The 27,464-nt window shown below is 44.5% G+C and overlaps 1 protein-coding gene across 2 annotated transcripts; it reads right to left on the bottom strand.

Moving 5' to 3' along the window:
• Positions 1-48: 48 nt before the first annotated feature.
• Positions 49-27,120, bottom strand: cracd (capping protein inhibiting regulator of actin dynamics). Of its 2 annotated transcripts, none has more exons than XM_011473762.4 (9): positions 26,950-27,120; positions 8,159-8,327; positions 7,532-7,664; positions 7,283-7,438; positions 6,993-7,178; positions 4,463-6,917; positions 2,594-2,787; positions 2,365-2,521; positions 49-2,174 (listed from the first exon to the last, which is right to left on the bottom strand). In XM_011473762.4, the coding sequence occupies exons 3-9, from the start codon at positions 7,571-7,573 to the stop codon at positions 2,014-2,016; spliced, it is 3,351 nt and encodes a 1,116-aa protein (XP_011472064.1). In that variant the 5' UTR covers positions 7,574-7,664; positions 8,159-8,327; positions 26,950-27,120; the 3' UTR covers positions 49-2,013. The 2 variants fall into 2 exon arrangements, with proteins under 2 accessions (XP_011472064.1, XP_020557469.1); XM_020701810.2 differs by lacking the exon at positions 26,950-27,120 and adding an exon at positions 20,556-20,703.
• Between the last annotated feature and the right edge of the window lie 344 nt (positions 27,121-27,464).

Raw genomic sequence — 27,464 nt, 5'->3', positions numbered from 1 at the left:
TTGTCATTTTCAGCAGTAGAGGACCCTCATAGAATGAGAAGACAGCGGCACGGTTCAGACATCAGTGTTTAATTTACAGTTTTCATGACAATGTTTTTGATCTCTTCGAGAGTGTTTCCGTGAACATCTCCCTAAACGAGACAAAAAGTGCAAATAATACCAAACGTTGCTGTTACACGTAACACTGCGTACATCACACTACTGTGCACCATCAAAGAAGAAACAAAACGAGTGAGTTTGCTGCAGCTGATTAGCGGACAGACTTCACAGACCATGAATGCATGGCATTGCCCCCACGGGGAATGCTCATGTTCTGTAGGATTGCATCACATGTAGGAGGAAGTGATAGAATAAACCAACGAGCGTATTAACGTAGGGCTACTGTCATTCAAGTTAGCAGCCCCTCTTTTAACCCCTTCTCCAATTTTGGGTTTGAAATCACTAAACACGTGGTTCACGGGTTTGTGAGTCTTATTTTTCTTAAGGTAAAAAAAAAAGTCTATTACTAAAAACAAAAGATGGTGTTTGTGTGGAAAATGGAACACTCCTTTACTGAGGTGCTGATTATCACACATGCCACAGTTTCTCCATAATAAAATCTGAAATGACAGCCAGTAGATTGAGTTTGGTAACTGCTCAAGTCCAAGACGACACAAACAGAAGACCAGGTCAGTTCCCGCCCAAAACGACAACCGAGATTCACAAAAATCCACCTGACCTAACCAGAAAAGTTTTGGAAAAATATCCCGCAGGCAGAAAGAGACTAAAGCAGACTTCTCAGGTCTGAATTTACTTTGTTCATCTGAAGCACGGAAGTGGAAGTGTTATGATGAGGGCTTATTTTACAACTAACAGGACCTACGCATGCAAAACATAACCTGACCCGTGTGTCAGAATATTCTAGAGTCCAATATGGGGCCGTTTGTCAAAGATGTGAGGGATCTGAGACACAGCTGTCTGTCTCTATTAGAACAACTCAAACTTCAGTAGGACAGCTGTGCATGAGCCAGTGTTCAAAAAGAGAGTTATGAGGAAAACATAGAGTGAAATTCCACAATGATGTGAGAGTTTGGTGAAGTCCAAACAGGAAGTGACGTTTCAGTTGAAGACAGTAAAGGACACCACTGAACCATGAGATTTCTTTCCCTTTAGCGGAAAGTTCCAATGTTTTAAATGAGGATAAAAGCTGTGTTTTCGTTATACTGAGAACTATATCGATATGGTCTTGCACATGAAGGAAAAAACAGGATTAAATGAGGGTCGAGGAAGCCGAACTCCACCGTCTCCGCCATGGCTTCATGTATTACAGCACAAAAAGCGTCTTGGACGGTTTTCACAGTCGTCACGGGCAGAACTGTTCTGTTTCCCAGAGGGACTTTCTTTCTTTTTTTCTTTTTAAAAAGGTGCATTTTTACACGACAAAGTTTAGAGAAAAGTTACAGAAGAGTTTAAGAGCAGATAAATCTGCTGCTTTACATGAATAAAACCAAGGAGGGATAAAAGAATGCCTGTTAGACTTCAGTTCTTATTTTCACTTTTAGCCCTTAAAACACAGTTCAGACGCACACCTTTGATAGATTAAATACTGCCATTCATCAGAGCTTCAACCTTATAGTACAGAAAAGTTATAATGGGATTAGCCAAGGACTTATTTACATCATGATGACACAGTTGGCTCCAAATTAAAAAAAAAAAAGGAGCTTAGGGTTATTGGCTACTACATTGGCCAACCGTGATTGGCTGCTGAGAACTTTGCCCTCAGGGTCATACACTGTCTGGATAGAACATATGCATGCTTGCAGCCACTCTTTCCATACATCTGTGCGATTTTAGTGGAATATCTTGTGTGAAGCGCACTTTAAGAGGACGGTAATAGCAGCCAGTGCGTAGTGGGTCATGAGGGGGGTTTACCTGGTTCACAGTCAGAGACAGGGTGTTATTGGGGGAGGGGGCAGGCGAAGGTGACTCTGCAGTGTCCTGCAGCATCAATGCAAGCTGGAGAGGGTGGTTGTGTTATTTGATGATCTGGGGACAGTCACTCCAAGCTTTGGCCTTTCGCTTGGCCAGCGCCAGCCAGGCCGGCTCTGTGGACACCCCCGGAGAGTCGCTGGAAGGGAAGCGCTTCGACAAGTCCTTGACAGCAGGTGGGGATGGCGTTGAGTCTGCAATTTCAACTGGAATTCAAAAAAAGAGGTATAGGTTGCAACTCAGCAACTTTTCTACAACAAAGTGATTGGTCAGGCTTTTCATCCAACTCCAATACAAAGGTCTAGTTTGGTGGTTATTCCTCACTTCTTCTGGTGATTTATATCTACTTTTCTATTTTGATCAGCAATAATAACGTTGTAGTTTGCAGATTCTTACCTGTGACAGAACCCGGTAAGGTGTTGGCCTTTTGTAAATGCTCTCTGCGCTCAAACCGTCCCAGAAGGCTGTCGGGTCTCTTGAGTTCCTCCGGCGTCTGAGGCTTGGAAGAAGGACTGGTGCTCCCTTTACTGTCTGTAGGGCTCATCAGTGCAGCCTGCAAAGGAGTGGTGACAGCGGGATCAGGAAGCTGTGGGGCAGTGGGGAAAGGGGGAACTGGGGCGCTCACACTCTCTCTTTCTCTAGTTTGCTTCTCGGCCAGCCTGCTCTCTCTCTGGCTTCGCCGCTCCTCGCGGTTTTGCTGCTGCTCCCTGAAGCCTTTCTGCTTCTGCAGAGCCAGAGTGATCCACAAGGGCCCGGCCTCCTTGTCTTGGACCTTTGGACTGTCCAGAGAATGCCTGCTCTGGAGGGATGGCTTCTCAGCTAGAGGACACACAAAAACACCAAAACACACACTGCAGCGTAGAGTCAAAGCAGGATGGGCTTCACTGTCAGTTCAATTACGTATTGAATCAGGAGTATTTATGATCAAATATTGATTTATCTTTTTTTCATATTTATTAACAAAACCACATTTTTGGGTTAAAATGATCTTTTTTACACAAAACGTTTTAAAAAAAAAACAGATGTGCAACTTTCTAAAATAATCATATTTTTTGTCAATAAAAATACGAGAAATGGCTTAAATAGGAAACTAATCCATGGATTTTATGATATCTTACCTAGAGATGCACAGTCTGGCATGTGGTGTGCCACAAGACTCTCGCACACTTTCTAACCTATAAACACATCTGTCACGTATGCTGATGACACCCAGTTATATGTGGCTGTGTCTCCTGGTCACACAGAGCCCATTGATGACCTTCTGAGTTGTATTGTAGATATTGAAACGTGAACAGGAGCGAAAGTTTTAAACTCCATCAAGACGAAACAGAGATTTCAAATATTAGTGGTGAAGATGAGAGACAGAGGGTCCAATCCAACTTATCAACTTTTAACCTGACTTTTAACCTCTGGGTGATTTTAGATGCAGATCTCACATTTGAAGCACAGACACGTTCCAAAGACTGCATTTTATTTAGAAATATTGCCCGAGTGGGACCCTTTCTCTCCAAAGCCAGTGCTGAAATATTAATCCACGCTTTTACAACATCTAGTACAGAATATTGTAATGCCCTTCTTTCTTACTTTAAAAAATACTATCTATCAGCTGCAGCTGGTTCAAAACTCGACTGCACCAGAACCAGACAGAGGGAGCACATGACTCCAATTCTGAAATCTCTGCACTGGCTCCCAGTCAGCTTTAGGATAAATGTATACACTGGAGGGTCTTTTATTAGTGTGTAAATGGTTTACAATGAATTGAACGTTTTTTTTAAATCAGATTTCCTTTTAGTTTGTGACCCTCCTAGACCCCTCAGGTCCTCGGGTCAGGTCCCAAAAGCCAGAACTAAAGCCCACGGCGAGGCCTCATTTCAGCACCGTGGGCCTCGCCTGTGGCACAGCCTGCCTGAGGACGTTAGGGCTTCATCCACTGTGGAGGTTTATTATTTTATGGACCTCTTGCTTTTGCTGAATGGGTATGTGTGTTAGGGTTTTTATTTATAGTTTTACTATTTTTTATTAAGTATTTGTTTATGTATATTACTCTGAGGTGTTCTGTAGCAGGCAAGGTGCTTCATAAATATTGTTACATTTGAATTTATAAGTAGAAGTGGAGTCAAATCGATTAATTAGTCTCTTTAAAAACCAAGCCCCACTTCATTAATGCTTTTGGGCATCTATGAAACATTTAATGTTTCATGCGATGAGCTACCAGTGCTTCTATACGCTAAAGAGTTAACTGACGGCACTGAAGGTGTGACAACCCAAAGATGACTGAATCAAGAATAATGAAGGATTAAATAAAGGATCATGTTGTTGTTTTTTGTCAAACAAAGCTCATTCCTGTCCTTTTACTGCAGATTTCTAGTTAAATCGCGTTTAAAATCTCTAATTTCATGCAATTCTGGGACATCAAAGCAACTATCCGGTTTCCTTTGGATAATATTCTCTAAATTTAAAGACTTTTGAAGTTTGGGGTGAAAGCCACACTGACCTTTCTTGACAAGCTCCGCCTTCCTGTCAGCCTTCTCTCTCCAGGGGATGTTAATGGAGGGGAAGAATGACCTCTTTTCCTTTGGCTCCTCTTCACCTTGGCTGCTCCGGTACAGTTGGCCTGTGGTTGATGGTTCCTCGCTCCTGCTGGCCTGATCCAGGCTTGATGAACCTGCGTGCTTCTGGACCACATCGTCACAGGAAGCCTTGTGGCCTGCCCTTGGTTTTGGGGATGGAGGAGGAGTTGGGATTCCTCCGGAAGGTTTGGGTGATGTTGGTGGCCTTCTGTAATGTGGGGGCTTGGAAAGCACTTCGCTGTGTGCAGCCGGGCTGGCAGACTTGGCCCCCTTGGGGAAGGCGGGAGAGGAGGCGTGCAGGAATTTGCACGCTGCTCTATCTTTCTGAGGCGAAGTGGGACTTGGTTTGTCAGAGAAGACAGAGGACACATAAGAGTCCGGCTCCATGGGGGTCAGAGGAGATGGGACGCCGTCAAAGCTGTCTCCAGCACTGTAGCGCTTCTTCCTTTTCTCTGTCGACTGCTCGCTGTGGAAACGCAGGGAGTAGTTAGTCCTTCTCAGCTTAATCCCAAAAGGAGAGGGCTTGTCTTCGGCGTCCCGTCCTCGCTCCTGTCCCTCGTTTCTGCTGTCGGACCTCTCTGGTTCACTGTGAAGGCGGCTCTTCAGCTCGTTCCCCTCAGGTCTTTCTCCTGGGCTGGGAACCAGGAATGACGGGAGATCTTTTGCAAACATGCACTCCTCAGACCCTCTCTCCACAATACGAACAGTTTTACTCGTCCTGTGGGGAGGTTTCGAGGTGGAAGCTGGGGAGGATGCAGGGGGGCTATCATGTCCAGAAGCTTCCTCTAATGCATCCTTTTCATCTGGGCCATAAAGTTCAGAGTTCCTGTTTATATCTCCAAACTTTTTCTTTGCAGGTGTGATGGAGAACTTGGCGCTGGAGGACACAGTCTTTCTGAGATTGCTGTGAGCAAACGGAAGCTGTTCATCACTGGGGGGTTGAGGGTTCCTGTTCTGTGGTTCTGGGTACTCGTCGTACTTCCCATCTTCCACCCCTTTAAAGATCTTTGATCTAATGCTGGCCCACTCCGCTAGCACCGCCGCACTTGCCTTGTCAGTCGAGAGCGCAGACTCGGTCAGTGATTTGGTTCTTCCGGACCTGCGCTCTGGAGAGGTTTTACTCTTCGTCGGTGGCGTTCCTTGGGTTTTCCTGTCTTCGCCCAAACCCAGCAGGGACTTGCAGGCGGTGTCTTTGATCTGGTCTAAATTGACAGCTGTCCCACAAAGCTGGGCGCCCGTCACTAAGATGGCCGTATGGGGGACATAGGGAGATGTTGGCAGGTTAGTGGGGTCTGGTCCTTCAGGGGGGGAGGTCCTGGCTCCCTCTCCTTGACCAGCGACGGTCGCAGTCTGGAGGCTGGAGGTAACAGGAGTCAGGTTGACCTTCTGGAAGAGGATCTGTTTCTCTCCGGAGGAGACTTTGAAAGAGAAAGGCCTCTGCCTCTCCTCCATCTCCTTCCAGCGCAGCTCTTCAGCTCTCCTCTTCCTCTCTTCCGTGTCCAAGCTTCCACAGTCTTCCTCTAAAGACATTTTCCTCTGCTCCTCTTCTTTTCTCATCTTTTCTTTTTCCAAAATGCTCATGTTCTCTATCTCCTCTGACCTCAGTTTCTCTTCTTGCTCTTTTTGCTTTCTTTCCTGTTCCTCCTTCCTCTTCATTTCAACTTCCAGCTCATGCTGCCTCCTGGCCTCCTCCTCTCTCCTTCTCCTCTCTTCCTCCTGTTTCTGTTGATGCTCTCTGTCTTGTTTCCTCCTTTCTTCTTCCAGCTTCGTCATGCGCTCCATCTGTTTCTGGATCCTCGTTTCTTCCTCCTTTCTTCTTCTCTCCTCCTCCTCCTCTTGTTTCTTTCTCTCTTCTTCCTTTCTCATCCTCTCCTCTTCGTTTCTCCTTTTCTCAGCCTCCTCATGCTGCTGTCTTTCTAACTCTTCTCTGATCCTCCTTTCCTCCTCTTTCTTTTTTCTCTCAGCCTCCTCCCTTTGCTTCCTTTGCTCTTCCTCTCGGATCTTCTTTTCCTCTTCTTCCTGTCTTCTCCTCTCAGCCTCCTCTCTCTTCTTCAGTTCCTCCTCCTCCTCTCTGATCCTCCTATCCTCCTCCTCCTTCCTCTTTCTCTCTGCCTCTTCCTGTTGCTTCCTGAACCTCTCTTCCTCCAGTTTCTGAAGCTTGAGCTCCTCTGCTCTCTTCTCTTCCTCATCTCTGAGGATCTGCTCCTCCTGCTCTCTCCTCCTCCTCACTTCTTGTCTTTCCTCCTCATGGAGCCTTTGCTTCTTTAAGTTTTCCCAGTGAAAGTCCTCAGCAGATGCTCTGCGCTGGTCGAACGAGGAGCCAGCTGCTGCCTCCAGTTCTTCTTGCACTAGTCCAGGAATGGAAACCTCCTGGAGGTCCTGGGAGAGCAGAACCACAATGACCGATTCTTAGCCAGAGCAGATGGTGGAAAGTATGATAAAATAGGATCTCACCTGTGTGAATCGTCTGTGTTTCCGTGAAATCCTCTGGTTTTTCGGTTTGACTGACAGCTTATGCCTGGCGGCAGCGTTGTCCAAAAGAGGAACCGACTGCGGGACGGCATCTAGGTTGACAGACTCGATTGTACCAGTTGGGGGAAGAACCTGTTTGGAGCGGGGAGACTTCACGGGGGTGCTGACCTGTTTTTCACATGAAAGCACAGCAGATGTTTAGAGTTTCTCAATGCTTCTCTCATGCAACATCTAGAAGCATTTCTCTGTAGAAATGCAGCAAAGGAGCTTACCTTAGCTTCTGCTTTTTGTGGCTCTGCTTCAATCTGAGCCAGAACCTTCAGAGGGCTCCGAGGAACCTCCTCCTCCTCTGAGCTGCCTTCATCTCCCTCGCTCTTTCGTAGTGAAGGTGGCCGCTGGCCAAACTTGATACCCTGTGCTATCTGCTTCTGTGTGTTGAGCAATTAGGAAAACGTCAAAAACAAACAAAAACAAAAAAACAAGGCAGACAAAGAAAATGCTCAAATCCCTAAGGGTCTGACCTGCAGATGCTTCACTTTGTCGGAAACGTTTTCCTGGGACATGCTGTGGTTTAGAGCGAGCTCCCTCAGCGCCTCCTCTGGGATGAAGATGCTCTCATGCGAGAGCGCTCGAGACCCAACAGGATGCAACTCCCTGCAAAATTGCAGAGAGGCATAAGAAAACAGCACAGACACTCCAAAAATTAGGGGTGTAAAGATGAATCCATTAATCAATGAATCGAAATCTATTCCTATGATCCAAACACGTTGATCTGTCTGAGGAAAGTTGTTCATCAAATCAACTAATATCATTTTAAAAAAATTGTTTCAAAGTGAAAGTAAGTAATTATACTGGAAAATACCATTTGGATTGGTAGATTTATTTTACAATAATGTAAAAATGACCAAGAGCCATCATAGTAGACAACATACATGTGATGAGCTCTACACGCGTGCAGTTTCATCATCACTCAAAGGACAATCACGTTTTATTGGTAGGCTATTTTTAGACTGAATTTTGTTTTCCCAGACTAAGGAAAGGTGGAAATGTGGTTCAGTCCGTCTGCTCAAAATGTGAAAGCTTCTCAAATGCAACAGTACAGCTGGTTTACTTACGTACTGAGGGAAAAAAACGGTTCCAGCACTCACCTCAGATTTTGATTAGACTCTTCATCCTCAGATACGACTCCGTTGCACACCTCCCCAGAGGAGAAATTGGCTTTCAGCTGTGCTCCATCAAAGTTCCCCTTTGCCTCTCTTTTCTTTTTCTTCCCAAACAGCTGACGGAAAGGCTTGAATTTCCCCTGTCGTCTTCTGTCTGGCGGCAAAAGACAATAAACGATGAGCGCAGCTCCATCCAGTTAAACAATCAATCACTCTCACTTTCAGGGCAAGATAACCAGCAGGATTAGGAGGTGTGGCTTATTATGGAGCATAGTGAGCAAACATTTTACATGAAACTGACAAGAGGTGACAGACACGGGCCAAAAAAGCAGATGAAATGAGAGGAAAACCTTGGCTCTTTGTATCATACTTACTTGGGACTATCTAGAGAAACAGTGATCTTAAAAGCAGAACATCAAACACCACAGCAGATAAATACTCCAGAGAGAACGTAAAACAATAAAAAGTGACACAGACAGCCTTGGAACTCCCACAACCGCCCGAGATGATGTCAAACGTTTGACTCCTATCATCTGCAATCCAGCAGATATCTCTCAAAGTTCAAGCCTTTAACCGTTTATCGCTCAAGCAGATTCTCTAACGGTCTCTAAATATGACACGACGGGGAGAGAAACGTGCTGACACATGAAAACCTGCGTCCAGGTCATGGAACACAGTTATAAACATGCAGGTTCATGACAGGACATTGAGCCAAAGGCAATAACTCAACTTTGGACTCTCAGCTGGCATATGTCTATTTCCTCTGTATCAATATAAGTATAAATTAAATTTCCCAAACATGGAGATAAAACATCAATAAAACGCCCTCTGCTTCCTCAATCGGACCCAAAAGAGGAGAATTATTAAAGTTCTGTCATTCAAAGACGTGGCCAAGATTCAAGTTCAACAAACAGGCAGTGATGCCTCAGTTTGTTTGTTTTTTTTGTCTGTGTACATGTGGAGTCTGATGGATGAATAGAGTCGGCGAGGCGCTGAGCTACTCTACACCCTGGCCGGCCTGCTCGGGCACCGGGGGTATCTGTTTCAGGGCTAAAAGTAGCAACCGGAGTTCAATTTCACTTCACATGCAGCTCGCTAAACCAGAGGCATGATGGAAAATGATAAACGCATTTGTTTCCTCAACACTTTTGACCTTAAATGTTGTTTCTGTGGGAAAGTAAGGAGCCTTTTAACTGATGCGCATGTGGCGTTCTGAGCTGAAAACTAAAAATATGCTGCACAATAAGTGCAATCATTATTTATTTAAACACAAGGAACAAAAGTCATTTTGCAGCACAGTATTACCACATCTGTCTGCAGGCTTTTTCATTCATTTACAGAATGGACATACTTGTGAGAATAACCTGAATCAATAATGGTCACTTGAAACTAACAAAGATTTATTAGTAAGGGTGTAAAAAAGTTCAGATTTTTATCATGTATTATTAATGCATCATTATCAGAGGGGCTACAACAATCTCGTTTATGTCCGTATTCACATTTCTTTTTGGTTCAAATCTATCTATTTGCACAGAGCATTTCAGTTCTGGTAGATTTCACGCATAAAGGCTTCAGAAAACTCATTTTACGCGTTTCTGTGTGATCCTCTTGTGTGGTTTTTACATTGAGGGAGATGCTTTTGAAAAAGTCAAACATCTTCTAGCATTGATCAAGCCTTTTCTTTATGTCTGTTCAACCAGATGTTTAAAAATTTCGCCTATTTTACAGCACAGTAAAAAATCCCTTACAGCGATGTAGCAGTTAGTTTATCATTGACTACAGTCAGGCTATTAAACCAATTAAATGCTAGATTTAGCAGGTTTAAATATTTAGATTACATGTATTTGTTCATTTACACATAGGACTCAGCAGTTAGATTTACATTTAAATATAATGTTATCATTTGGAGTTAATGTTTTCCATTTTTACAAAAAGCGTAAGAAACCCTCATGTTTACATTGACGGTATATTCAGCATTTAAATATGTGCTTGTAGTCAACACATATTTGCAATAGTTTCTTACTTTAATGCGATAAAAATTGGGCAAATGTGAGAAAAGTCGTCTCAATGTGATCATAGCGCATTTTAACTAAAGGAACTTTTGTGTGTGGTGCCCCAGATGTTTTTACACTGTTTTGGAAGAGTTAATTCAGTCATCCCTACTAATTGTTCTGCCAATTTATCATTTTATGATAATGCTGTTAGAGGTTATGTGGCTAATTTTGTCACCGTATGTATCTTTCTCTTCATCTGCCTGATGTTCTATACGGTTTCATCCCTTCAGGGTCACAGGGTTGTTGAGGCCAACACAGCTACTGTTGGGCAAAGGCAGGGAACACCCTGACCAACAACTCACATCCACACCTGAAGGCAATTTTAGAAGGGCCAATTAAAGACATACTTCACCGAAAACATTTTTGTGTATGTGTTTTTAGCATGTTCTTGTGGCATTTTTATCACAAGGCAGTACATGCACAAAGAAATTGAAGATTATAGTTGCATTTCTTTGTTCAAATCATAGTGAATATGGACATAAAAATCATGTTTGAGCTCAGCTTGTAACTGTGGCGTTGGTGCTACAATAGGTTGGCCACAAGCTCCCTGCTCCGCTCTGTTCTGATGCATCCGCTTGCATTAAACAAATCCAATAGATCCATTTACGTCTTTGTACGGCTGCCATTTTTGTTGCACCGGTTGGAGGTGTGAGGAGATTGTAAGCTAGCGGGAGAGCATATTAACCCTTGTGTTATCTTAGATGACCCCACCCTTACATTGACTTGTTCTCCCTACCATGACAAAGGTGGATAAAGTTGGAAAGATTTCATGTAATCCATGGACACCAGTGAAGATCACAAATCATTGAAGAAAAAAGGTTCAGAGCACTGTCTAGTGGGTCTAGATGACCCAACTCCCAATGTTAAAGTGCCTAGGATAGCACAAGGGTTAACATAGCAATGATGGGAAATGGGGGCGGGCTTCCTCCACACCAACAGTCTCATCCACAACTCGGAGGTGAATTTCTAATAGCTCTGCACAAACTATGTCCTAGAAAACAACACAGGTTGGATTGTTTTTTATGTTGCCAAAATTCAGCATAATCAACACTAAAAGACCACTGGGAACACTTTTACAGCAGTTTAAAAGACAATCGGAGTGAAGCTTTACCCAATGAAGCATGTTCTCACACTGTGGGAGTAAACCAGAGAAAAACCACACATGAACGAGGAGAACATGCAAACTCCACACTGGACTGTCCCAGTTGGGATTCGATCCAGGACCCTCTACCTGCAAGGCAAGAGCAGCAAACGCTGCCCCCCCCCCCCCCCCCCCCCCCCCCCCCCCATGAACCAAATCCACATGCATTTGACCTGGTTTTTAGTTCTTTAGTCTCTCATTTTTGGTCCAGTTTTCCTTTCTTGAACACTTTGCAGGAAAATACAGTATCACTTCTTGAGCTCCTTTTGCACATTTACCATCATAAATCTATATTATACACAAAATGAGCTCGGTGTCGTGGTTAAAAACATTTATAATAAACTTTAACCTGTTATTGATTAGCTAATCCTAAACTAAAGTTGTATAAAGTCGTTAAAAAACCCATGTAAGTTTATTTTCTACCTGTCGTCCCAGGCAGATGTAGTAAAAGAATCAATGCTTCTTTTTCTGCTCAGACCTTCAGGTCTCGACTGTCTACAATTTTGTGATTTTATTTCCCGGAGCCTTTGTCAGAATGGAACAACAGTGCGGGCTGATGATGTCCTTGTGTAATCTGTGAATGGTGGAAGTGAGTGAGCACTCTCTTGCTCAGCAGTCTGTGGGCCCTCTCCACTGAGGTCTGTTCTGTTTTCCTGCAGCGTGTTCTCTCAGCATCACGCCGGTCGGTCCAGCCACTCAAAGCCCATAATGCATTGCTGCGGGCGTGCTCGCACACTCATGCATGAAACAGGACAGGACACTTTTTCTGCAGAGCAGCCGACTTGGCAGGAGCACTCCAGCTCTCTGGAGCAGTGATCAACGTGAGGTTAACTCTGACTTCCATAACTCACTCCAACTCAAACATAAACTTAAACATCTAAGAGAAACAAGCTTCCGATTTCCAGATATACTGTTGATCAGTTACATGAATTGTAACTTTAACTTGTAACTTTGCGCTATTTTCACATTAAGCTGTGATCGATCGGTGGATGCTAGCTAAGTTTATCTTCAAAATAAAGAAGAACGACCGTCTGATTGTTTTTTTAACACTTATGTCTGGTAATTATCATTAAATCTGCCTTAACTCCTCTGTGGCAAAAAAAACAAGAGTCACTACATTTGATCTCATTGAACTCCTGAGGTGTTAAATCTTTTAAAAAATTCCATCCAAACATTTTTTATTTTGTCCAAAAAACACCTGCATAGTGCCGTAACAGAATGACAAAAGCACTAAGCATCCACTAGAGAGAAAAAAAACGAACACTGAGTTTTAAAAAAACGTTTTTTCCCCTTGTGGTTTGACATATTTTTCTGATTACATTTTAGATCATGATCCATTTAAATGAACTCACGTCCCTGATAGAGCTAGAGTGAGGGTTTCACCTCCTACACATTATAGAGACATCAGATCCTGGGAGGCGTTCATCAGTAACTTCTCATCCAGCTAGTTTTAAAACTGGTTTAGAAAGTCAGAAATGCACTGAAAGGAAAGTAAAATATATATAATATTTTTCTAACTTGAAATAAATGTTAAAATACTTATTTATCTTTAAATTTAAGCACAGTCAGCTGAAAATCAGCGCTAACATCTACAGCATAGCTTTGTCACTTAACATTTTTCTGTTATGCTTGTTGAAAAAAAGTTGATTGGAATTTATTCCAAATACCAGAGCTTCATCTTTACTTCTTTATCTGTGCTGTCAAAAGCATTTAGACGTAAATGCAATCAACATTTTTTTTTTTTTTTTTTTTTTTTTTTTTTTTTTTTAACTTGTCCTGTCCAACAGCTAGGCAAACAGATGAGAGCTGAGGGCCTCTTGTGTTGGACATATTTTATTCTAACAAGAGGGGTTATTCATCTTCAGACAAACCAAAGGTATGTCTGAATAAACCCCTTTTGTAATTGAGGCCAAACTTTATTAATTTCAATCATGTTTGAAAATCTTTGGTGTTGGACCGGACGGAAAAGGAAAGAGGGGAACAAGAGAGAGGGACGTTAGAGAGAGGGGGGGGTAGGAGGGTGATAATAGGAGGGGAAGGGGGGTAAGACCATGAAGCAGCATAGAGCAGGCAGGTTTACTGGTTGTTTATCGTTACGGTACGGTTCAAATGTAGTACAAAAAGGGCGGGGCCTGTTCACACACACTCAAATATTATCAACACACCTGCTAGCCGCAGAAATGTCCACATGTCAACATGCACACAAAACAGATAGTGTTCACGAACGCATACTTATGCCTTTAAACCAACTAGTGTGAAATCTTTCATTCATTCAATCATGCAAACTATTAGTGCAAAGGTGAGCTAACACCTGTGCTCAGGTGAGTGTTTATGTTCTTCTAAAATGGATGGTGGAATGTGAAAAGAAGGAGGAGGAGCGCCCAGCCACCCCCACACCCATACCCCCGCCGCAGCAGCAGCGGCAGCCGGAATTCCCCCAGCGCCACACGGGAACAGGCAGGGAACAACCGCCCCCCGGGCGACCAAGACCGCCACCCAGGCCAGGGCCAGCAGGACCGCCGCGAGGCCCCCAGAGCCAGAGAGCAGGGAGGCGCAGAGGGAAAGAGAGCGCCGCCCCAGCCCAGCCAGGAAAGCAGCCCCCCGCCGCGCCGGAAGAGCCCAACGCAGGGCCCCACCGGAGAGGGACGCCCACAGCCCCAGACGAGCACCCCACCACCACCCAGGAGTTCCGGGCATCCCCCCGCCCCGACCCCAGGTACGAGCCAGGACCCCCCAAGGGAGACCCGCTCCGCACTCCAGGCAGCCACCCACCCGGCCCACGGTTGGTCCAGGTAGGAGCAAGGCAGGGGCCCGCCGCCCCCGCCCAGGAGGGGGGAACCCCGGGGAAAAAAGGGCGGCCCATAAGGGATGTTATAAATATGGCCCGACCAGGCTCGGCCATGTTGGAAGTTTGGCGGGGCCCAGCGCCCAGGGGCAAGGACCAGGACCCACCCCCCAGGGACACGAACACCCCCGGCTCAGGTGTAATATGAACCCCCCCACCGTGCGGAGAGAGCACCGCCGGGCCCAGGGAGCCGGCACCCAAGGGACACGGCCGCCATCGCCAAGGGGCCCGCACCCCCCACCAGGGACGGGGTAGGGGACAGATGGACCCAGGTCCCACCTTCCTTGTAAAATGTGTGTGCGTGTATGGGTGTTTGAGAGGGTGTTTGTGTGCATGTGTGTGTGTTTATGTTTGAATGTATATATTGAAGGGGGAGGGGTGTGTGTACTAAGGGGGGTGCAGTTAAAATTGGCGAGTAGGGCACTAAGGGGACATCTCCTGATTACTCACAGTGATGTCCCCTCACCCTCCACACCAAGGGGCCCTAAATGTCTAAGGTGCGGTTAAAATTGGCGGGTAGGGTGCCAGGAGGACATCTGCTGCTTGCTGGCAGTGATGTCCAAGCACCCCCCCTACCAAGGACCCTACGTGTCTAAGGTGCAAATAAAACCGAAAGAGGGGGGGCCCACTCCATACGGCAACCATAGGAGGGGGGCCACTCCCAAGTAGCCCCCCCCCAAGGCGCATCGCAGGCTAAACCCCCCACCCCCTCACCCTAATATGAGGTTATATAAGGAAGGGGGTAAGTTGGGGACAGCTGGTAGACTGTCCCCCGGTGGTCAAACAGCCGTCCCCCAGCCCACCCCCAGCAAAGGGGCCAGGGCCACCCAGCCCAGGGGCCCACCCCCGGAGGCGCCGACACCCCAGGCCCGGCACCACCCACCCCACACAGAGAGAGAGGAGCCAGAAAGCGTCGCCCCCCCCCCGGAGCAAGCCCAGGCCCCCACCCCCAGACGCCGGCCCTAGAAGAGCTCTGGTCAGGCCTCGACGGGACCGAGGAGGCCAACCGGCCGAGGCAACCACTGATTGCCTCAGCGGAGACCCCGACCCGCTAGCCCCCCCGACCCGTACTAATAATGGGCCCCCCCTCCCCCCCAGAACGCCCCCCCACAGGACAGGGCCGACAAGCCCCCCACCCCACCCCACCCCAGACCCCGCAGCCGAAGCGGGTGACACCCAGAGCGACCGGGGGCCCCGAGAGGGTTGTCCCGTCCCGTCCCAGAGCCAGGGAAGGGCCGATCCCAGCCCCAGGTGCAGATGGGCAGCCCATCCGGCGCCGCTGGGCCCCCCCCACCCGAGCAGGGCCCCCCGCCAACCCCCCCCAGCACAGGCAAAGGGACCACCCCCCCAAGCCAAGCCAGACCACCACCCCACCCCCCCACCACGCACCCCCACACCCAAGCCCAGAGGACCACGCAGCGCCCCAGCCCGCCCCACCCAGGCACCGGACCCGACCCCCCGACCAACGGAGCCCCCCACCGCCCCCGCCAGGCACCGGAAGCCCCGACCCCCACCCCAAACCACGGCAGAAGGGCAAGGAGCAGCGACGACCAAGCCCTCCACCCCCTAAGTCATGGAGTCAACCACAGGAGACCAGAGAGACTGAATTCTTTCAAAGTTACTTGAGCTTTGGGCTGACATTTTTTCCAAGCTGATATGATCAAACAGCAGATTTCTGTGTTGACTTATGTTTATATTTTTCTTGTTTTTCCAATTTATTAAAATAGTTTTTTTGGCAATACAAAGAGTTATGAAAATGATAGATGCTAATCCTTCTTCTATATCGATGGCACTCATGTCACCAAGGACACAAAGTGACGGTGAGGCAGTGATTGAAACCTTAAGCCAGACTGATAAATCGGCACATACCTGCTGCCAGAGAGCCCTGACAGGAGTGCAGAACCACAGTGCGTGCATGTAGCTGTCGGGTAGATTATTATCACAGTGCTCGCAAATGTCTGAGTTACTGAGACCCATCTTGAACATCCTCTGTCCAGTGTAGTAAATTCTGTGAAGAGTTTTGAGATGGATTAGCTGCAGATTTGGACTTTTTGTCAGTTTAAAGGTGTTTAGACAAAGTTCTGACCAGAAGCTTTCATCTGTGCTGATGCTCAAATCTGCATCCCATTTTTTTGTTGGAAGGGCAATATTGTTATCTAAATTACATAAAAGTTTGTATATTTTGGAGAGAGTTCTATTCATTGAAAAATTAATCAGAGTGGTAACTACATCTGGTAGCTTTAAATCGTCGTCTTTAATTTTATACTTTTTAGTAATACTTGATTTAAGTTGCTGATATTCCAAGAAGTTATTTATTCCATGTTTGTCTTGAAGTTCCTGGGGGGTTATGAATCTTCTATCAATAATTACGTGCTCTAGTTGTTTTATGCCCCCTGCTTGCCAAGCTGGGAAGTGAATCATTTTTTTGTTAATAAGGATGTCCGGGTTGTTCCAGATGGGTGTCATTTTGCACGGTTGAATTGATGATTTTGATATTTTGATATTTTGAGAAATTCCCACCAGGCTGTTAAGGTGGCATTTATATTAATGCTTTTGAAACAATCTCGTTTTTTAACTGTTTGGCTAATAAATGGTAGCTGTGACAGGTTGATCTTTCCACATAACACCTGTTCCAAGTCTAACCATGAGTTGGTTTCTGGATTATTTTTTAACCATTTTAAGATATATTGTAATCTATTTGCAAGAAAGTATTTGTGGAAATTAGGTAGTTCTAATCCTCCACAGCTTTTTGCAGATTTTAAAGTTTTTAGACTAATTCTTGCAGGTTTGTTGTTCCATAGAAAGCTTGATATGGATGAGTCTAATGTTTTGAACCATTTTAATGGCGGTTGTGTGGGAATCATTGAGAAGAGATAATTAACTTTGGGTAAGATTTTCATTTTAACCGTGGCTACCTTGCCCATAAGGGACAGAGGCAGGTTGGTCCAGCGTGTTAGATCGTCCTGTATGCTTTTCAGTAATGGGGTGTGGTTTAGCTGCACCAGTTCTGATAGTTTGGGGGAAAAGTAGATACCCAGATATTTGATATTTCCTGTTTTAACTGGAATTGTGAGTCTTTGTTCCATATTCCTGTTGAGTGGTAATAAAACAGACTTATTCCAATTAATGGAATAGTCTGATATGGAGGAGAATTCATTTATGATCATTGCTGTTTCATTTACAGAATGTAAATTCCTTAAAAACAGTAATATGTCATCCGCATAAAGACTAATTTTATGATGGCTGTGTTTGGTTTTTATTCCTATAATGCTCTCATTCTGTCTTATTGCTGCAGCTAAAGGCTCAATGAATATAGCAAAAAGAGAAGGAGAGAGTGGGCAGCCCTGTCTGGTTCCTCTTCCAAGAAAAAACCTGTTTGAAGTCTGTTTATTAGTTTTAACTGATGCATTGGGGTTGTGATATAATATTTTGATCCAATTGATGAATGCTTCTCCAAAACCAAACTTATGGAGGGCAGCAATAAGGAACTTCCAATTAACTCTGTCAAAGGCTTTTTCAGCATCCAGCGATAGTACCGTCATTTCCTGTTTTTTAATGGTGGCAAAGTCTATTATATTAACTAGTCTACGGACATTATCATCCGAGTGTCTGCCTTTGATGAATCCAGTCTGGTCGAAGTGAATTATGTGAGGAGTGATTTTTTCTATTCTCTGTGCTAGTGCTTTGCAGATAATTTTTACATCTGCATTGATTAAAGAAATGGGGCGATAGCTTGAAGGACTAGTGGGATCTTTGTCTGGTTTTAGAAGAAGAATTATGTTGGCTGAGTTCATGTTAGGTGGCATTGATTGGCTCTCATTAATAGATGTGACAGTTTTATAAAATGTTGGTGCCAGTTGTTCCCAGAATTCTTTATAAAACTCAGCAGGAAAGCCATCAGGCCCTGGTGCTTTACCATTGGGCATAAGTAACAGAGCTTCATGAAGTTCAGACGGCGAGAGCGGAGAATCTAAGTTTGTGATTTGATCCTCATTTAGCCTGGGTAGGTTTACATTATTAAGAAATGAGTCAATACTTTGCTCTGACGGATTGATCTGCGGTGTGTACAGGTTTTTATAAAAGTTTTCAAATTCGTTATTAATTTTGACCGGGTCATGGGTGACATTTCCTGTTTGGTCCATAATAGAGGTGATTGATGATTTTTCTCTGTTAATTTTAAGCTGATTAGCCAGAAATTTGCCAGATTTATTAGAGTTTTCAAATCTTTCAAGTCGTAGCCTTTGTATTTGAAATTGTGTTTGTTTATTAATGATGTCATTTAACTGCAGCTTTAAATTTTTCAGATCTCCCAGAATGCGTTCCTGTGCAGAAGCAGCATAAGCAGTCTCCAGGGTTTTGATTTTATTTTCTAATTCTAATAAATCTGCTTTCTCTTTGCGTTTTTTGTGCGTTGAATAAGAAATGATTTTCCCTCTCATGACTGCCTTTGCTGCTTCCCAAAGAACGCACGGTGGGATGTCTGGAGTATTGTTGAAGTCTAAGAAGGTTGCCCACTCTTTTTTAAAGAATTCAAGAAATTCCTGGTCCTTTAACAGAGACGTATTAAACCTCCAGGTTGTACCAGAGGGTGTGGATTTTTCCCTAGAAATGTTTACAGAGACTGGTGCATGATCACTGAAATGCAATCAACATTTAGGAGCTTTCCAGTTTGCATCTTTCCAACACCAGCATGGTGAATAATTCTTCAACCAGAGAAAGATGGGAAAGAAGGCTGACAGAGGCCAGAAATGTGGTCACGGCAAATCACACAGACATGCTTGTCTAAATCCCTACCATCACTTCAAACTCATCACCACATCATGCAGCTTTCAGGGAGACAGCAGGAGAAGAGCTTCAGCGTGTCGCTCGTTTCCATGCTATCTCTTTAAAAGCCTGTAACAGCGCTTATTTGTTCCTGTTTACCTGGGCGTTTGGAGTCGTTTACCTCTAAAAGCCTTTGGTGCTTAGATTCTGCAGCGTCCGTTGCCATGGTCACCACACACCTTGTCTGCAGTGAGAGAAGGAGGTGATGAGGAAGCTGTCTTTCTGGGCTTTAAGGCTCCTCCCTGTTAGCTTGTTACAGGGAGGAGGTGAAAAGTTCCCAACTGTAAAACAGCTCAACTTCTACATCCTTTACATTTTTCTTCAACGCTCTGCTGTCTCAGTCTTCTTCATCAAAAAGGTCTGCGTTGCTGCTGGAGCTTTTGGACAATGCCTCTTAGGTAGGGGGTTCATTAGAGGAAGTTAGCACTTCTTCCTTAGAGGTAGGGGCAGGATAAAGCCCCCGCTGTATTAAAAGCAACATGAGCTCTGTGAGAGTCCCGTTAGGAAAGTGAGCTATTCCAATGAAAAGCTAAAAATCTAAAATGAATATTTTCTCATTTTTATTTCATTATTCAAACAAAAAGAGATTTTTAAAAAGCTAAAGAGATAAAATATTCTACAAAGTGTTTCCCAAACCCTTGAAGGGCACATATCATAAACATAAAGGCAAGCTTTTACCTAAAGGAACTTCATTTGGTTAGATGTAAAAACTTCAAACACCACAACTCTCTTTGAAGACGTGAAACGTGTTTGGATTTGCATAAATCTGTGACGTAACACGACAACCAGTGTGTAATATTCCGCTTCTCTTTTTCCCATTATGAAGATTATTTTTACTGTACTGGCAAAGGGCAACAGGAAAGCTTTGGCACGCAAACCAGCTGCTGCAAACAGAAAAAAATGCTGCTGTGCATATTCTCACACAGAAATTTCCCTAAGACCTCCTTTACTTAACAGCTAATTTCACCTGGGCCGAAGGTTTTTTGAATGCTCTGCTGAAACGTGCACTGTGCAAAACCAGAGCGCCCCATCGTCTCAGTATAACCAGACTTTAAAGGACAGTCTGACAGTTCCAAAGCAACCACCACGCTTGTTCCTGAAGGTGACAAAGCCGGCTCTCTAAACTAAAAGGCTCTCTGTTCTCTCTGACTCCAGCCAGAACAGATCAAGGAGAAATCAAGCATGTTAGACTGTGTGAGAGCACACGAGTGTCTGCTGATGGAAAGACTCGTCATCATTTGGCTGCTGGTCCCGATACTCTGTGCTTGTTTGCGAGATCTGACTGCTGCGAGGGACAAATAGATGAGATGAGGGAAGCACAAGAAGCATCCATGTGCTCTGCAGAAGCTGCATCATATTGGGGAGGGGGCATGGCACCATGCAGCTTTTAACAAGCTTTCCAAAAAAAACAGAAACCCCACATCCACTTTGCCACACAACTAGCAGCTCAGTGTCAAAGCCTGAAAGAGGAAGAAGCTTGCTGACGAAGCAGACAGACCACCGCGGCGAGCAGATTACCTATTTTAGCAGCACAGCCCGAGATGGCTGCGCACCACTGCAGCAAAACCTTTGGGAGCATCGATCTGCTCTTTATCACAACGCCTGTTTTACCCTGAAGAACGCTGGAGCCGCCTCCGCTGTGGCTTTTCCGGGAGAAAACCGTCAAATAAACACAAAAAGAGGACAAAATAGCAAATTGGAGTTTGCTAGCAGTATTTTGTATGAGGATGGCATGGAGGAGGAGGAGGAGGAGATAAGAGGTCGAAAATGAGGAAGATCTCTAAAACGATTCACAAAACCATGAAGGTAGATGGCTTCAACATCCTCCAAAGATCCACAGAAACGCATGACTTGATCACCAAATGCCATCTTCCAGCTTCATCCCTCCTCATTCTCTGAAGTTTGAGCTGGTTTCCGTAGCAACGCGCTGCAGCTAGCATCAGGACACACAAAAAAATCCTCGTCACAGACACAGACTGATGCAGGTCCTCTGCCTCTGTAACTCCTCGTGTGGCTAATTTACATCATCTGCAGGTCACGCGCACAGAGACGAGCAGAGCAGACAAGTGCCCTTGACATTTAGTTAAGTGCTGGTTAATGCTAAATACAGAAGAAAATAACAGAGGTGTGCAGGAATTAATCACCATATGCTCCGCCAGCGGTGAGAAAATGTTATGACGTGAAGGTATTGATTCCCTAAATGAAGAGATTTCACAGCTTTTTTGGGCTGATTTTATATGTTTTGTAAATCTTCAAACACACAAGTGACCTCCGAGTTGTTCTTACATTTTGAAAAAAAACCACAGCATGCCGGGAAACCACAGGAATTTATAAAAGAATCTATACAAGAAATGATGGACTACAACTAGTGCAAGTTTCATGTTTCTGGGCCCAGGTATACAGCAGTAATCGCAAGTTAAAAAACAAACATCTTCTTAGAATTTTCTCCACCTTAAAGGCCTTGGGGTCAATGAGAGAACTCATCATCTTTTGCTGATATTTGGGACTGCTGTAAGAAAACTACATGCCACAGGGTTTTCAGAGTTAGATTGTCAGAAAGCCAGGAAAAATGTCTACGTTTTGATGTAAAAACTTTTTCTATGAGGGACACAATGGCAGCAACTCACTATCCTCCTCTCTTCTGCCTGGTCCTCACTGCTGTTTGTTTCGCTTAGACCTTCATTCATAACTGAAAACTGACTCAAAGATGGCGTGTCGACTTTCATCTTTGACATCTCAAAAACCGTAAGGAGTTTTTAAAAGTAAAAATACAAGTTTAAGAGCCCAAAGTCTGCTGAGTTGAAGGGTTTTTGTGGTTGAAAGTCCTCCCGAGTTCTATTGTTTTGTAGAGCTGAACGTTTTTGGTTGAAAAAGGGGCATTTGACAATTGTCTAAGCCATTTTCAATGGAGTTAGAAAAGTGTGGTTGAATAATTTAAAAAGTTGAAGTGGAATGTAGTTGAAACTTTTGAGCAGCCATGAGGTGAACCTTTTGACGGTTGACGTTGAATAGATGAAGGGGTTGAAGAGCTACTGCGGTCCAAGAGGGAGAAAAACAGGAAAACTATACTGCTATAACACTGTAACAGAGAATTTCTACACAGCCAAACAGCCCTGTCACTGTTTTATTTTGTCTGTTTTTTTATTTTTGTGTTGCTCTATGCATGTAAATAATGACTGGAATACGAATAATATAGAGTTAAAGAAAAGATCATGGTGCATGCACTGTGCTCACCTGGCTTATTTGCATTCGTCTTTTTGATGAAAACATGTTTGTTTTACAAATGCAAACTACATGGTGATTCCATAGTGGGGGAAGTTTTTGTCAAGGAAGGTTAAATGACATCATTGCTGTACTTGGCTTATGGACTTGATATTTAAAAAAAAACATCTACTAAAAAAAGGCCATGCATTCCTAATAGCCAGAACTTTTCCAATTTATGTTATGAGAGTGGATTTCATATTTTTATGGACTCTAGTATCAACCTCCAAAAGGATTAACCCATTTGGGACTTTGACTGTAAATTGTTGAGGCTGTTTTTTGTGGAAAAGCTGGAGACAAAACTAGATTTCCTGAACCTTTGACAAAAAAATGAGCAAATTCCGGTAAAGGAGTTGCAGGTTTTATTCAGTCTGCTTAACCAAAGAGTTGCTGAAGCGAAACAATGGATTTCAGTGTCACATGCAACATGTATCACATGACCCTGGTTCTATTTTCCACATTAGCCTAGGTGTGCAAACAAACAACAACCTGGTCCTCCTCTCCAAGCTGAGCATCGCACACAAACACTGAAAAGTTTTTGAATTTACAGATGCCGAATTTCTGAACCGTCAGGAGAACAATAATACAAACAAACTTCATTAAAATTGCTCTGAGCACAAGCTGCTGAGGACATTTCTGAAAACATGGAAACGGCAGCAAGTCACCTACATGACATTACATAACGGCGCTTCTTCCCAAAAAAGCATGTGTGCAAAGACTGTTTTCTTACCGTGCTGCAGTAGATCTGTGTGCGAGGCAAATGTGCAGTCGTTCCACCTGCCTGCTGTCACTGAGGATCTAGGGCATCACCTGGAGTCAGGTGTCAGATGGATTACCCACCCGGTTGTGTGCGCATGTGTGTGTCCAGTAGCATCACAAAGCTGACATCTCTGCACTTCATGATTCTGATGAAGACTTTGTTGCCCTTGTGAGGCTGCGTGCATGTGAGTGTTGTGTGTGTGTGGGGGGGGGGGCACATGCAGGGTCTGGGGAGGCGGTGTTTTGGGCAGAGGTAACGCTCAGTTAAGAGAGATGGGCGTTCTCTTGTGTCTGCTTGTGCCGAGGAAGCACAAAGTGACACTTTGTTTTTCTGCCAGGGAGCCGGTGCAGGAGGACAGAGTGGCATTCATCACTTCCACTGGCTGATGCACACAAAGCCTTTCATTGTGGGTCAACAGCAATATGCACATGTGTGATGGAGAGTGTATTGCAGCAACTCACAGCTGTTTCACAGCATGATGGCCATGCATTTCCTGCACTGTCAGGTCGGGGGAGGTTGCAGTCTTTGTGGAGGCGGCGGCAGTCCTGGCCGCATTAAACACGGTTTACTTTATGGAATCTACTCCTGTATGTTTATGTTCAGTTATTAATTAAAAACTAAACCATATTTGCTTGATTTACCACGTACCTTTTCAAAAAACCTGACATAGATTGATGTGTCTGTGAGAATCAGCACAGTGTTGCTGGGTAACAAGGACCGCACCCCTTGTCTCCAGTTTTGGCAGGATTACACTGCAGCCTCACAGGGATATGGTAATGACGGGGCTTTACCGCTCTGGCTGCAGCCTCTACTACAACAGCACAGCGCTTCAAAGACAGACGGCTCTCTGACTGACAATGTTCAGGAATAGAAACCCGGAGGAAAGCTGCACACACACAGGCTCCCACACTGGTTCTCACAAAGAGCCAACAGAGGGTCCTCATGACTCCAGATTTTGTCAGACGAAGCCTCAGCACTGATGTAAACATAAAGAACCCGGCAAAATTCATTGTTCCGCTGTGGGAATTCACAAAGGGAACATACCAGAAAGTCAGCAAACATCCCAGGAGACATCTGAAAACACGACAAACCAGGAAAACCTCATCCCAGGTGACTGTGTGCAGAAAGGAGAAATATTAAAGGACAACTATCCCCCAAGACTGTGCAACACATCACAGAAACAGCCCCCGCACCATCACCAATAGCCAGTCTCACACAGCTGATAGTATTTTACACATCTCTTTTCCTATCCATGTTTTTGTATTACTGGTTTTCTAGTGGTGTAATAACTAATCGACTTATTTAAACATAAAATTCCTACGATCCGACCAGATCAATCTGTCTGAGACAAGTTGTTAATCAAATCAACCTATACCATTGTAAAATACTTTCAAAATGATAAATAAATTATCATCCATATTGGAAAACACCATTTGGAATGAGACATTTTACAAGGATGATGAAAGTGTATCACAGTGAACAACACACATGTGATGTCATTATAACAGATCCGTCCATCATTCCAGTCCAGTGTGTGAACAGACTTTGAATAAAGTCATGTGACCATCCAGTGTTCTAGAATGTTCTAAGAATGTTCCCTTTGGATTCTTTGGATGTGGAAAAACAATAGTGGTGAACTTTAGGAAACTCAAATGTGAATGGATTTGACATTCATTCTAGTTTAATGTTTGTTTGGACACAGATTTCATTTACATTTGATGATCTGGAAGAAATCCAAGAATCTGGAAAACTTCACTGTTCAGTAGCAGGAATTTCTGTCTGAGTCTCACTGGTGGAAGTTTTGGACAAAGACGATCTGGATCCATTTTAGGTCAGAGAATCAGATTGTTCACAATGAATAAATACCAACTATGAATCATCTCGTTGTTAAAATGAATCGTTACTTCCCTATTTTTTAGTCCACCCAGTACGTAGATTTGAATTAATTGCAGATATTATTATATGTGATTTCTTTCTCATTCTTTTCCACTGATGACACAGAGTTTAGGTTTAAGTTTAAGTGCTCAAGATTATGACAGATGCGTTAAATAAAGACTGCAGAACCGCTACACTACAGTTACATTACAGACTGTGTTTGTAAATGAAAAGCTAATTCTCCTTTATCTTTTTAATAAGCTGCCTATATGGATTTGTAGGCATGTATATCTCTGCAAAGTCTCACTAACTTGCTATGGTGGTTATGTTTGTACATGGCGATGTTTTATAAACTCACATGACAGTGTTATTAACCAGAAACTTGAAGATTTTTAACAGTGAAATTACTCAAACCTGTCTGTGCATTTTCGTTTGATTCATGCGTCTCCTTCATTTTTCTCTGACCTACATAACTCAGGCGTGCCATTGAAACATTATGAAGAGCATTTTCAACGCATCATTTACGGATGTAGAATGAGTTATGCAAACATTTGGCCTTTTTCAAGTCTTCTTCCATCTGAGCATTTAAACATCCAAAGAAAACCTGAAGGTTAGCAGACGGAAAAGAGAGAAATTATCTTTTTTTTCTGTGAAAACACACAAGGTGATTTAGACTTTTTGGGATTTCAGTGAATGGAAGCTTCAAATTGAATGACCACATGATCAGAATAAGAAATGGCCAACAGTTAAAGCAGTTAAAGCCTTACATTGGATCACAGATTTTGTGCAAAACCCAATACGTTACACATGCGTGAACATACATACATGTATGTGCACTCAGTACACCACATAATCTCTGATCCTATTGTTTATTTGTAATTAACATACAATCAAACAAACACAAATAAACTGTACCCCAATAATGATAAAATATACATCACTGTGACCGTCTTAAACTTTCCAGAAATTCTCAATTTGATTTCTGGATACGAAAAAAGACTATTTTAATTTGTATGACAGCCAATGCAGCCTCCTCTCCTCTGTGATGTATAAACAGAGGGTCAGACGGTCCCCGGCTGCTTCACGGTGATTAAAATCAAAAGCATTCTACCATTTTTATCAGAGGTCACCGGGTGACACATGACTCAGATAAAATAGATGTCTGGCACTGAAAAGACCTTCACACAGATATATCTGGAAGAGGAAGAGTCCTTATTTTAACAGCAACATCCTGATCGTTGCAACAGCAACACCTGATAGTTGCTGTTTACAGACTTTAAAAATGCACCATCAGTGATGGTAGCTTCACATCCTAACCAGCTTTTGGGATGTCATCAGTGCCACACACCAGTGGACCAGCTGGCAATGGCAGAGGCCTGTGGATTCATCCACTACAGCCAGTGTCTGGGCTCCACGGATGGAGACAGGAACATGAGCAACGATTTAAAAGCCTGTAAAACACAAACGTTCTTCTTCCTCGTGCAGGCCTGTGCCGCGTGCATGGCCTCGGTTCCGAGCCGATTCCAACACATCCCGACATTTCAGAGGCTCGTGCTGGGTTTCGTCGTGGTGACGACTCCATCAGCGCAGAGCCTGGAGCCACCGATCAATACCAGCGGATATGTGCCGCACCGGGATCGCAGTCGGTTCATTGCTGCGTAAAAATGCGCGCGGAGAACAAAGAATCGGGCATCCGATCTCAATAGATTTGGACCCAAATGACACGCCGAGGGTTTACATTGGAGCCGTCGCTCGGCTCCGGAGTAGAAGAGGCGACGACTGCCCCCAAAGCCGCTGACATGGCGTTTGCACAAAAGCACAAACGGCAAGTGTCAGCTCATTAGGAGCGCGCGCACACGCAGACGCACATCTGGGGCTGATGGAGCAGCGGATCCCAGCAGGTCAGCGGTAAAGAGGAGTGAGGCGCAGTGACAAGGTCACCAGCTTCGTTGAAAATGGAGAGGTGCGCGCACAAACACGGCCAAATCTGGAAGAACAGAAGGGAAAGCCATCCACCTTTTGTCTGCACGCGCAGTTCCTCCCTCCTAACGGCTCGGAAGTGAGCCCAGCTCCGGCGGCTGCGTCTCCTTTTGTGTTGCTGATGCTGCGGGTGCCCGACGCGCGCGGAGACACGCACCGAGCGTCGGCCCCGCACAGCTGCAAGCGTGCGAGACGGAGGAGGGAGGGTGTGGCAGGCAAGATGCGAGCACGTTAGCCCATGGGGGGGGGGGGGGGGGGTTGGGGGGTTAGACCGTTTACTTATAATAACCACTGTTGGGCTACTGATATAGAGATGTCAAGTAACCTGCACATTTTTGCTACAAAATCTTTTTGTGCTAAAAATAATTACTGTTCCCATAGCAACGACTATGTCTCTTTGTGGTCTGGACTATAGACTAAGAATTGTGATCCCTCTTTTCAAGAAGAGGAATCACAGATGGTGCTCCAACTACATGAACATCAGACTATTTGCAGGCTCGGTCTTGGTTTCTTGACCAAAACCAGTTTGGATTATCTATTTATCTATTATC

The sequence above is a fragment of the Oryzias latipes genome, chromosome 4 (assembly GCF_053564925.1).
Source record: "Oryzias latipes strain Hd-rR chromosome 4, Olatipes_Hd-rR_3.1".
In the NCBI taxonomy this organism is placed as follows: domain Eukaryota; kingdom Metazoa; phylum Chordata; class Actinopteri; order Beloniformes; family Adrianichthyidae; genus Oryzias; species Oryzias latipes.
This window is presented reverse-complemented; position numbering and strand designations above follow the sequence as displayed.

What these genes read in the sequence shown, in the direction of transcription:
- cracd (XM_020701810.2), bottom strand. Translation starts at nt 20,616, where the DNA reads ATGCTCCCAAAGGTTTTGCTGCAGTGGTGCGCAGCCATCTCGGGCTGT. An exon ending in CACAAAAAGCAGAAGCTAAG is followed by an intron (nt 7,179 to 7,282) that starts GTAAGCTCCTTT and finishes TGTGAAAAACAG; the next exon opens with GTCAGCACCCCCGTGAAGTC. An exon ending in GGCGGAGCTTGTCAAGAAAG is followed by an intron (nt 2,788 to 4,462) that starts GTCAGTGTGGCT and finishes TGTGTCCTCTAG; the next exon opens with CTGAGAAGCCATCCCTCCAG.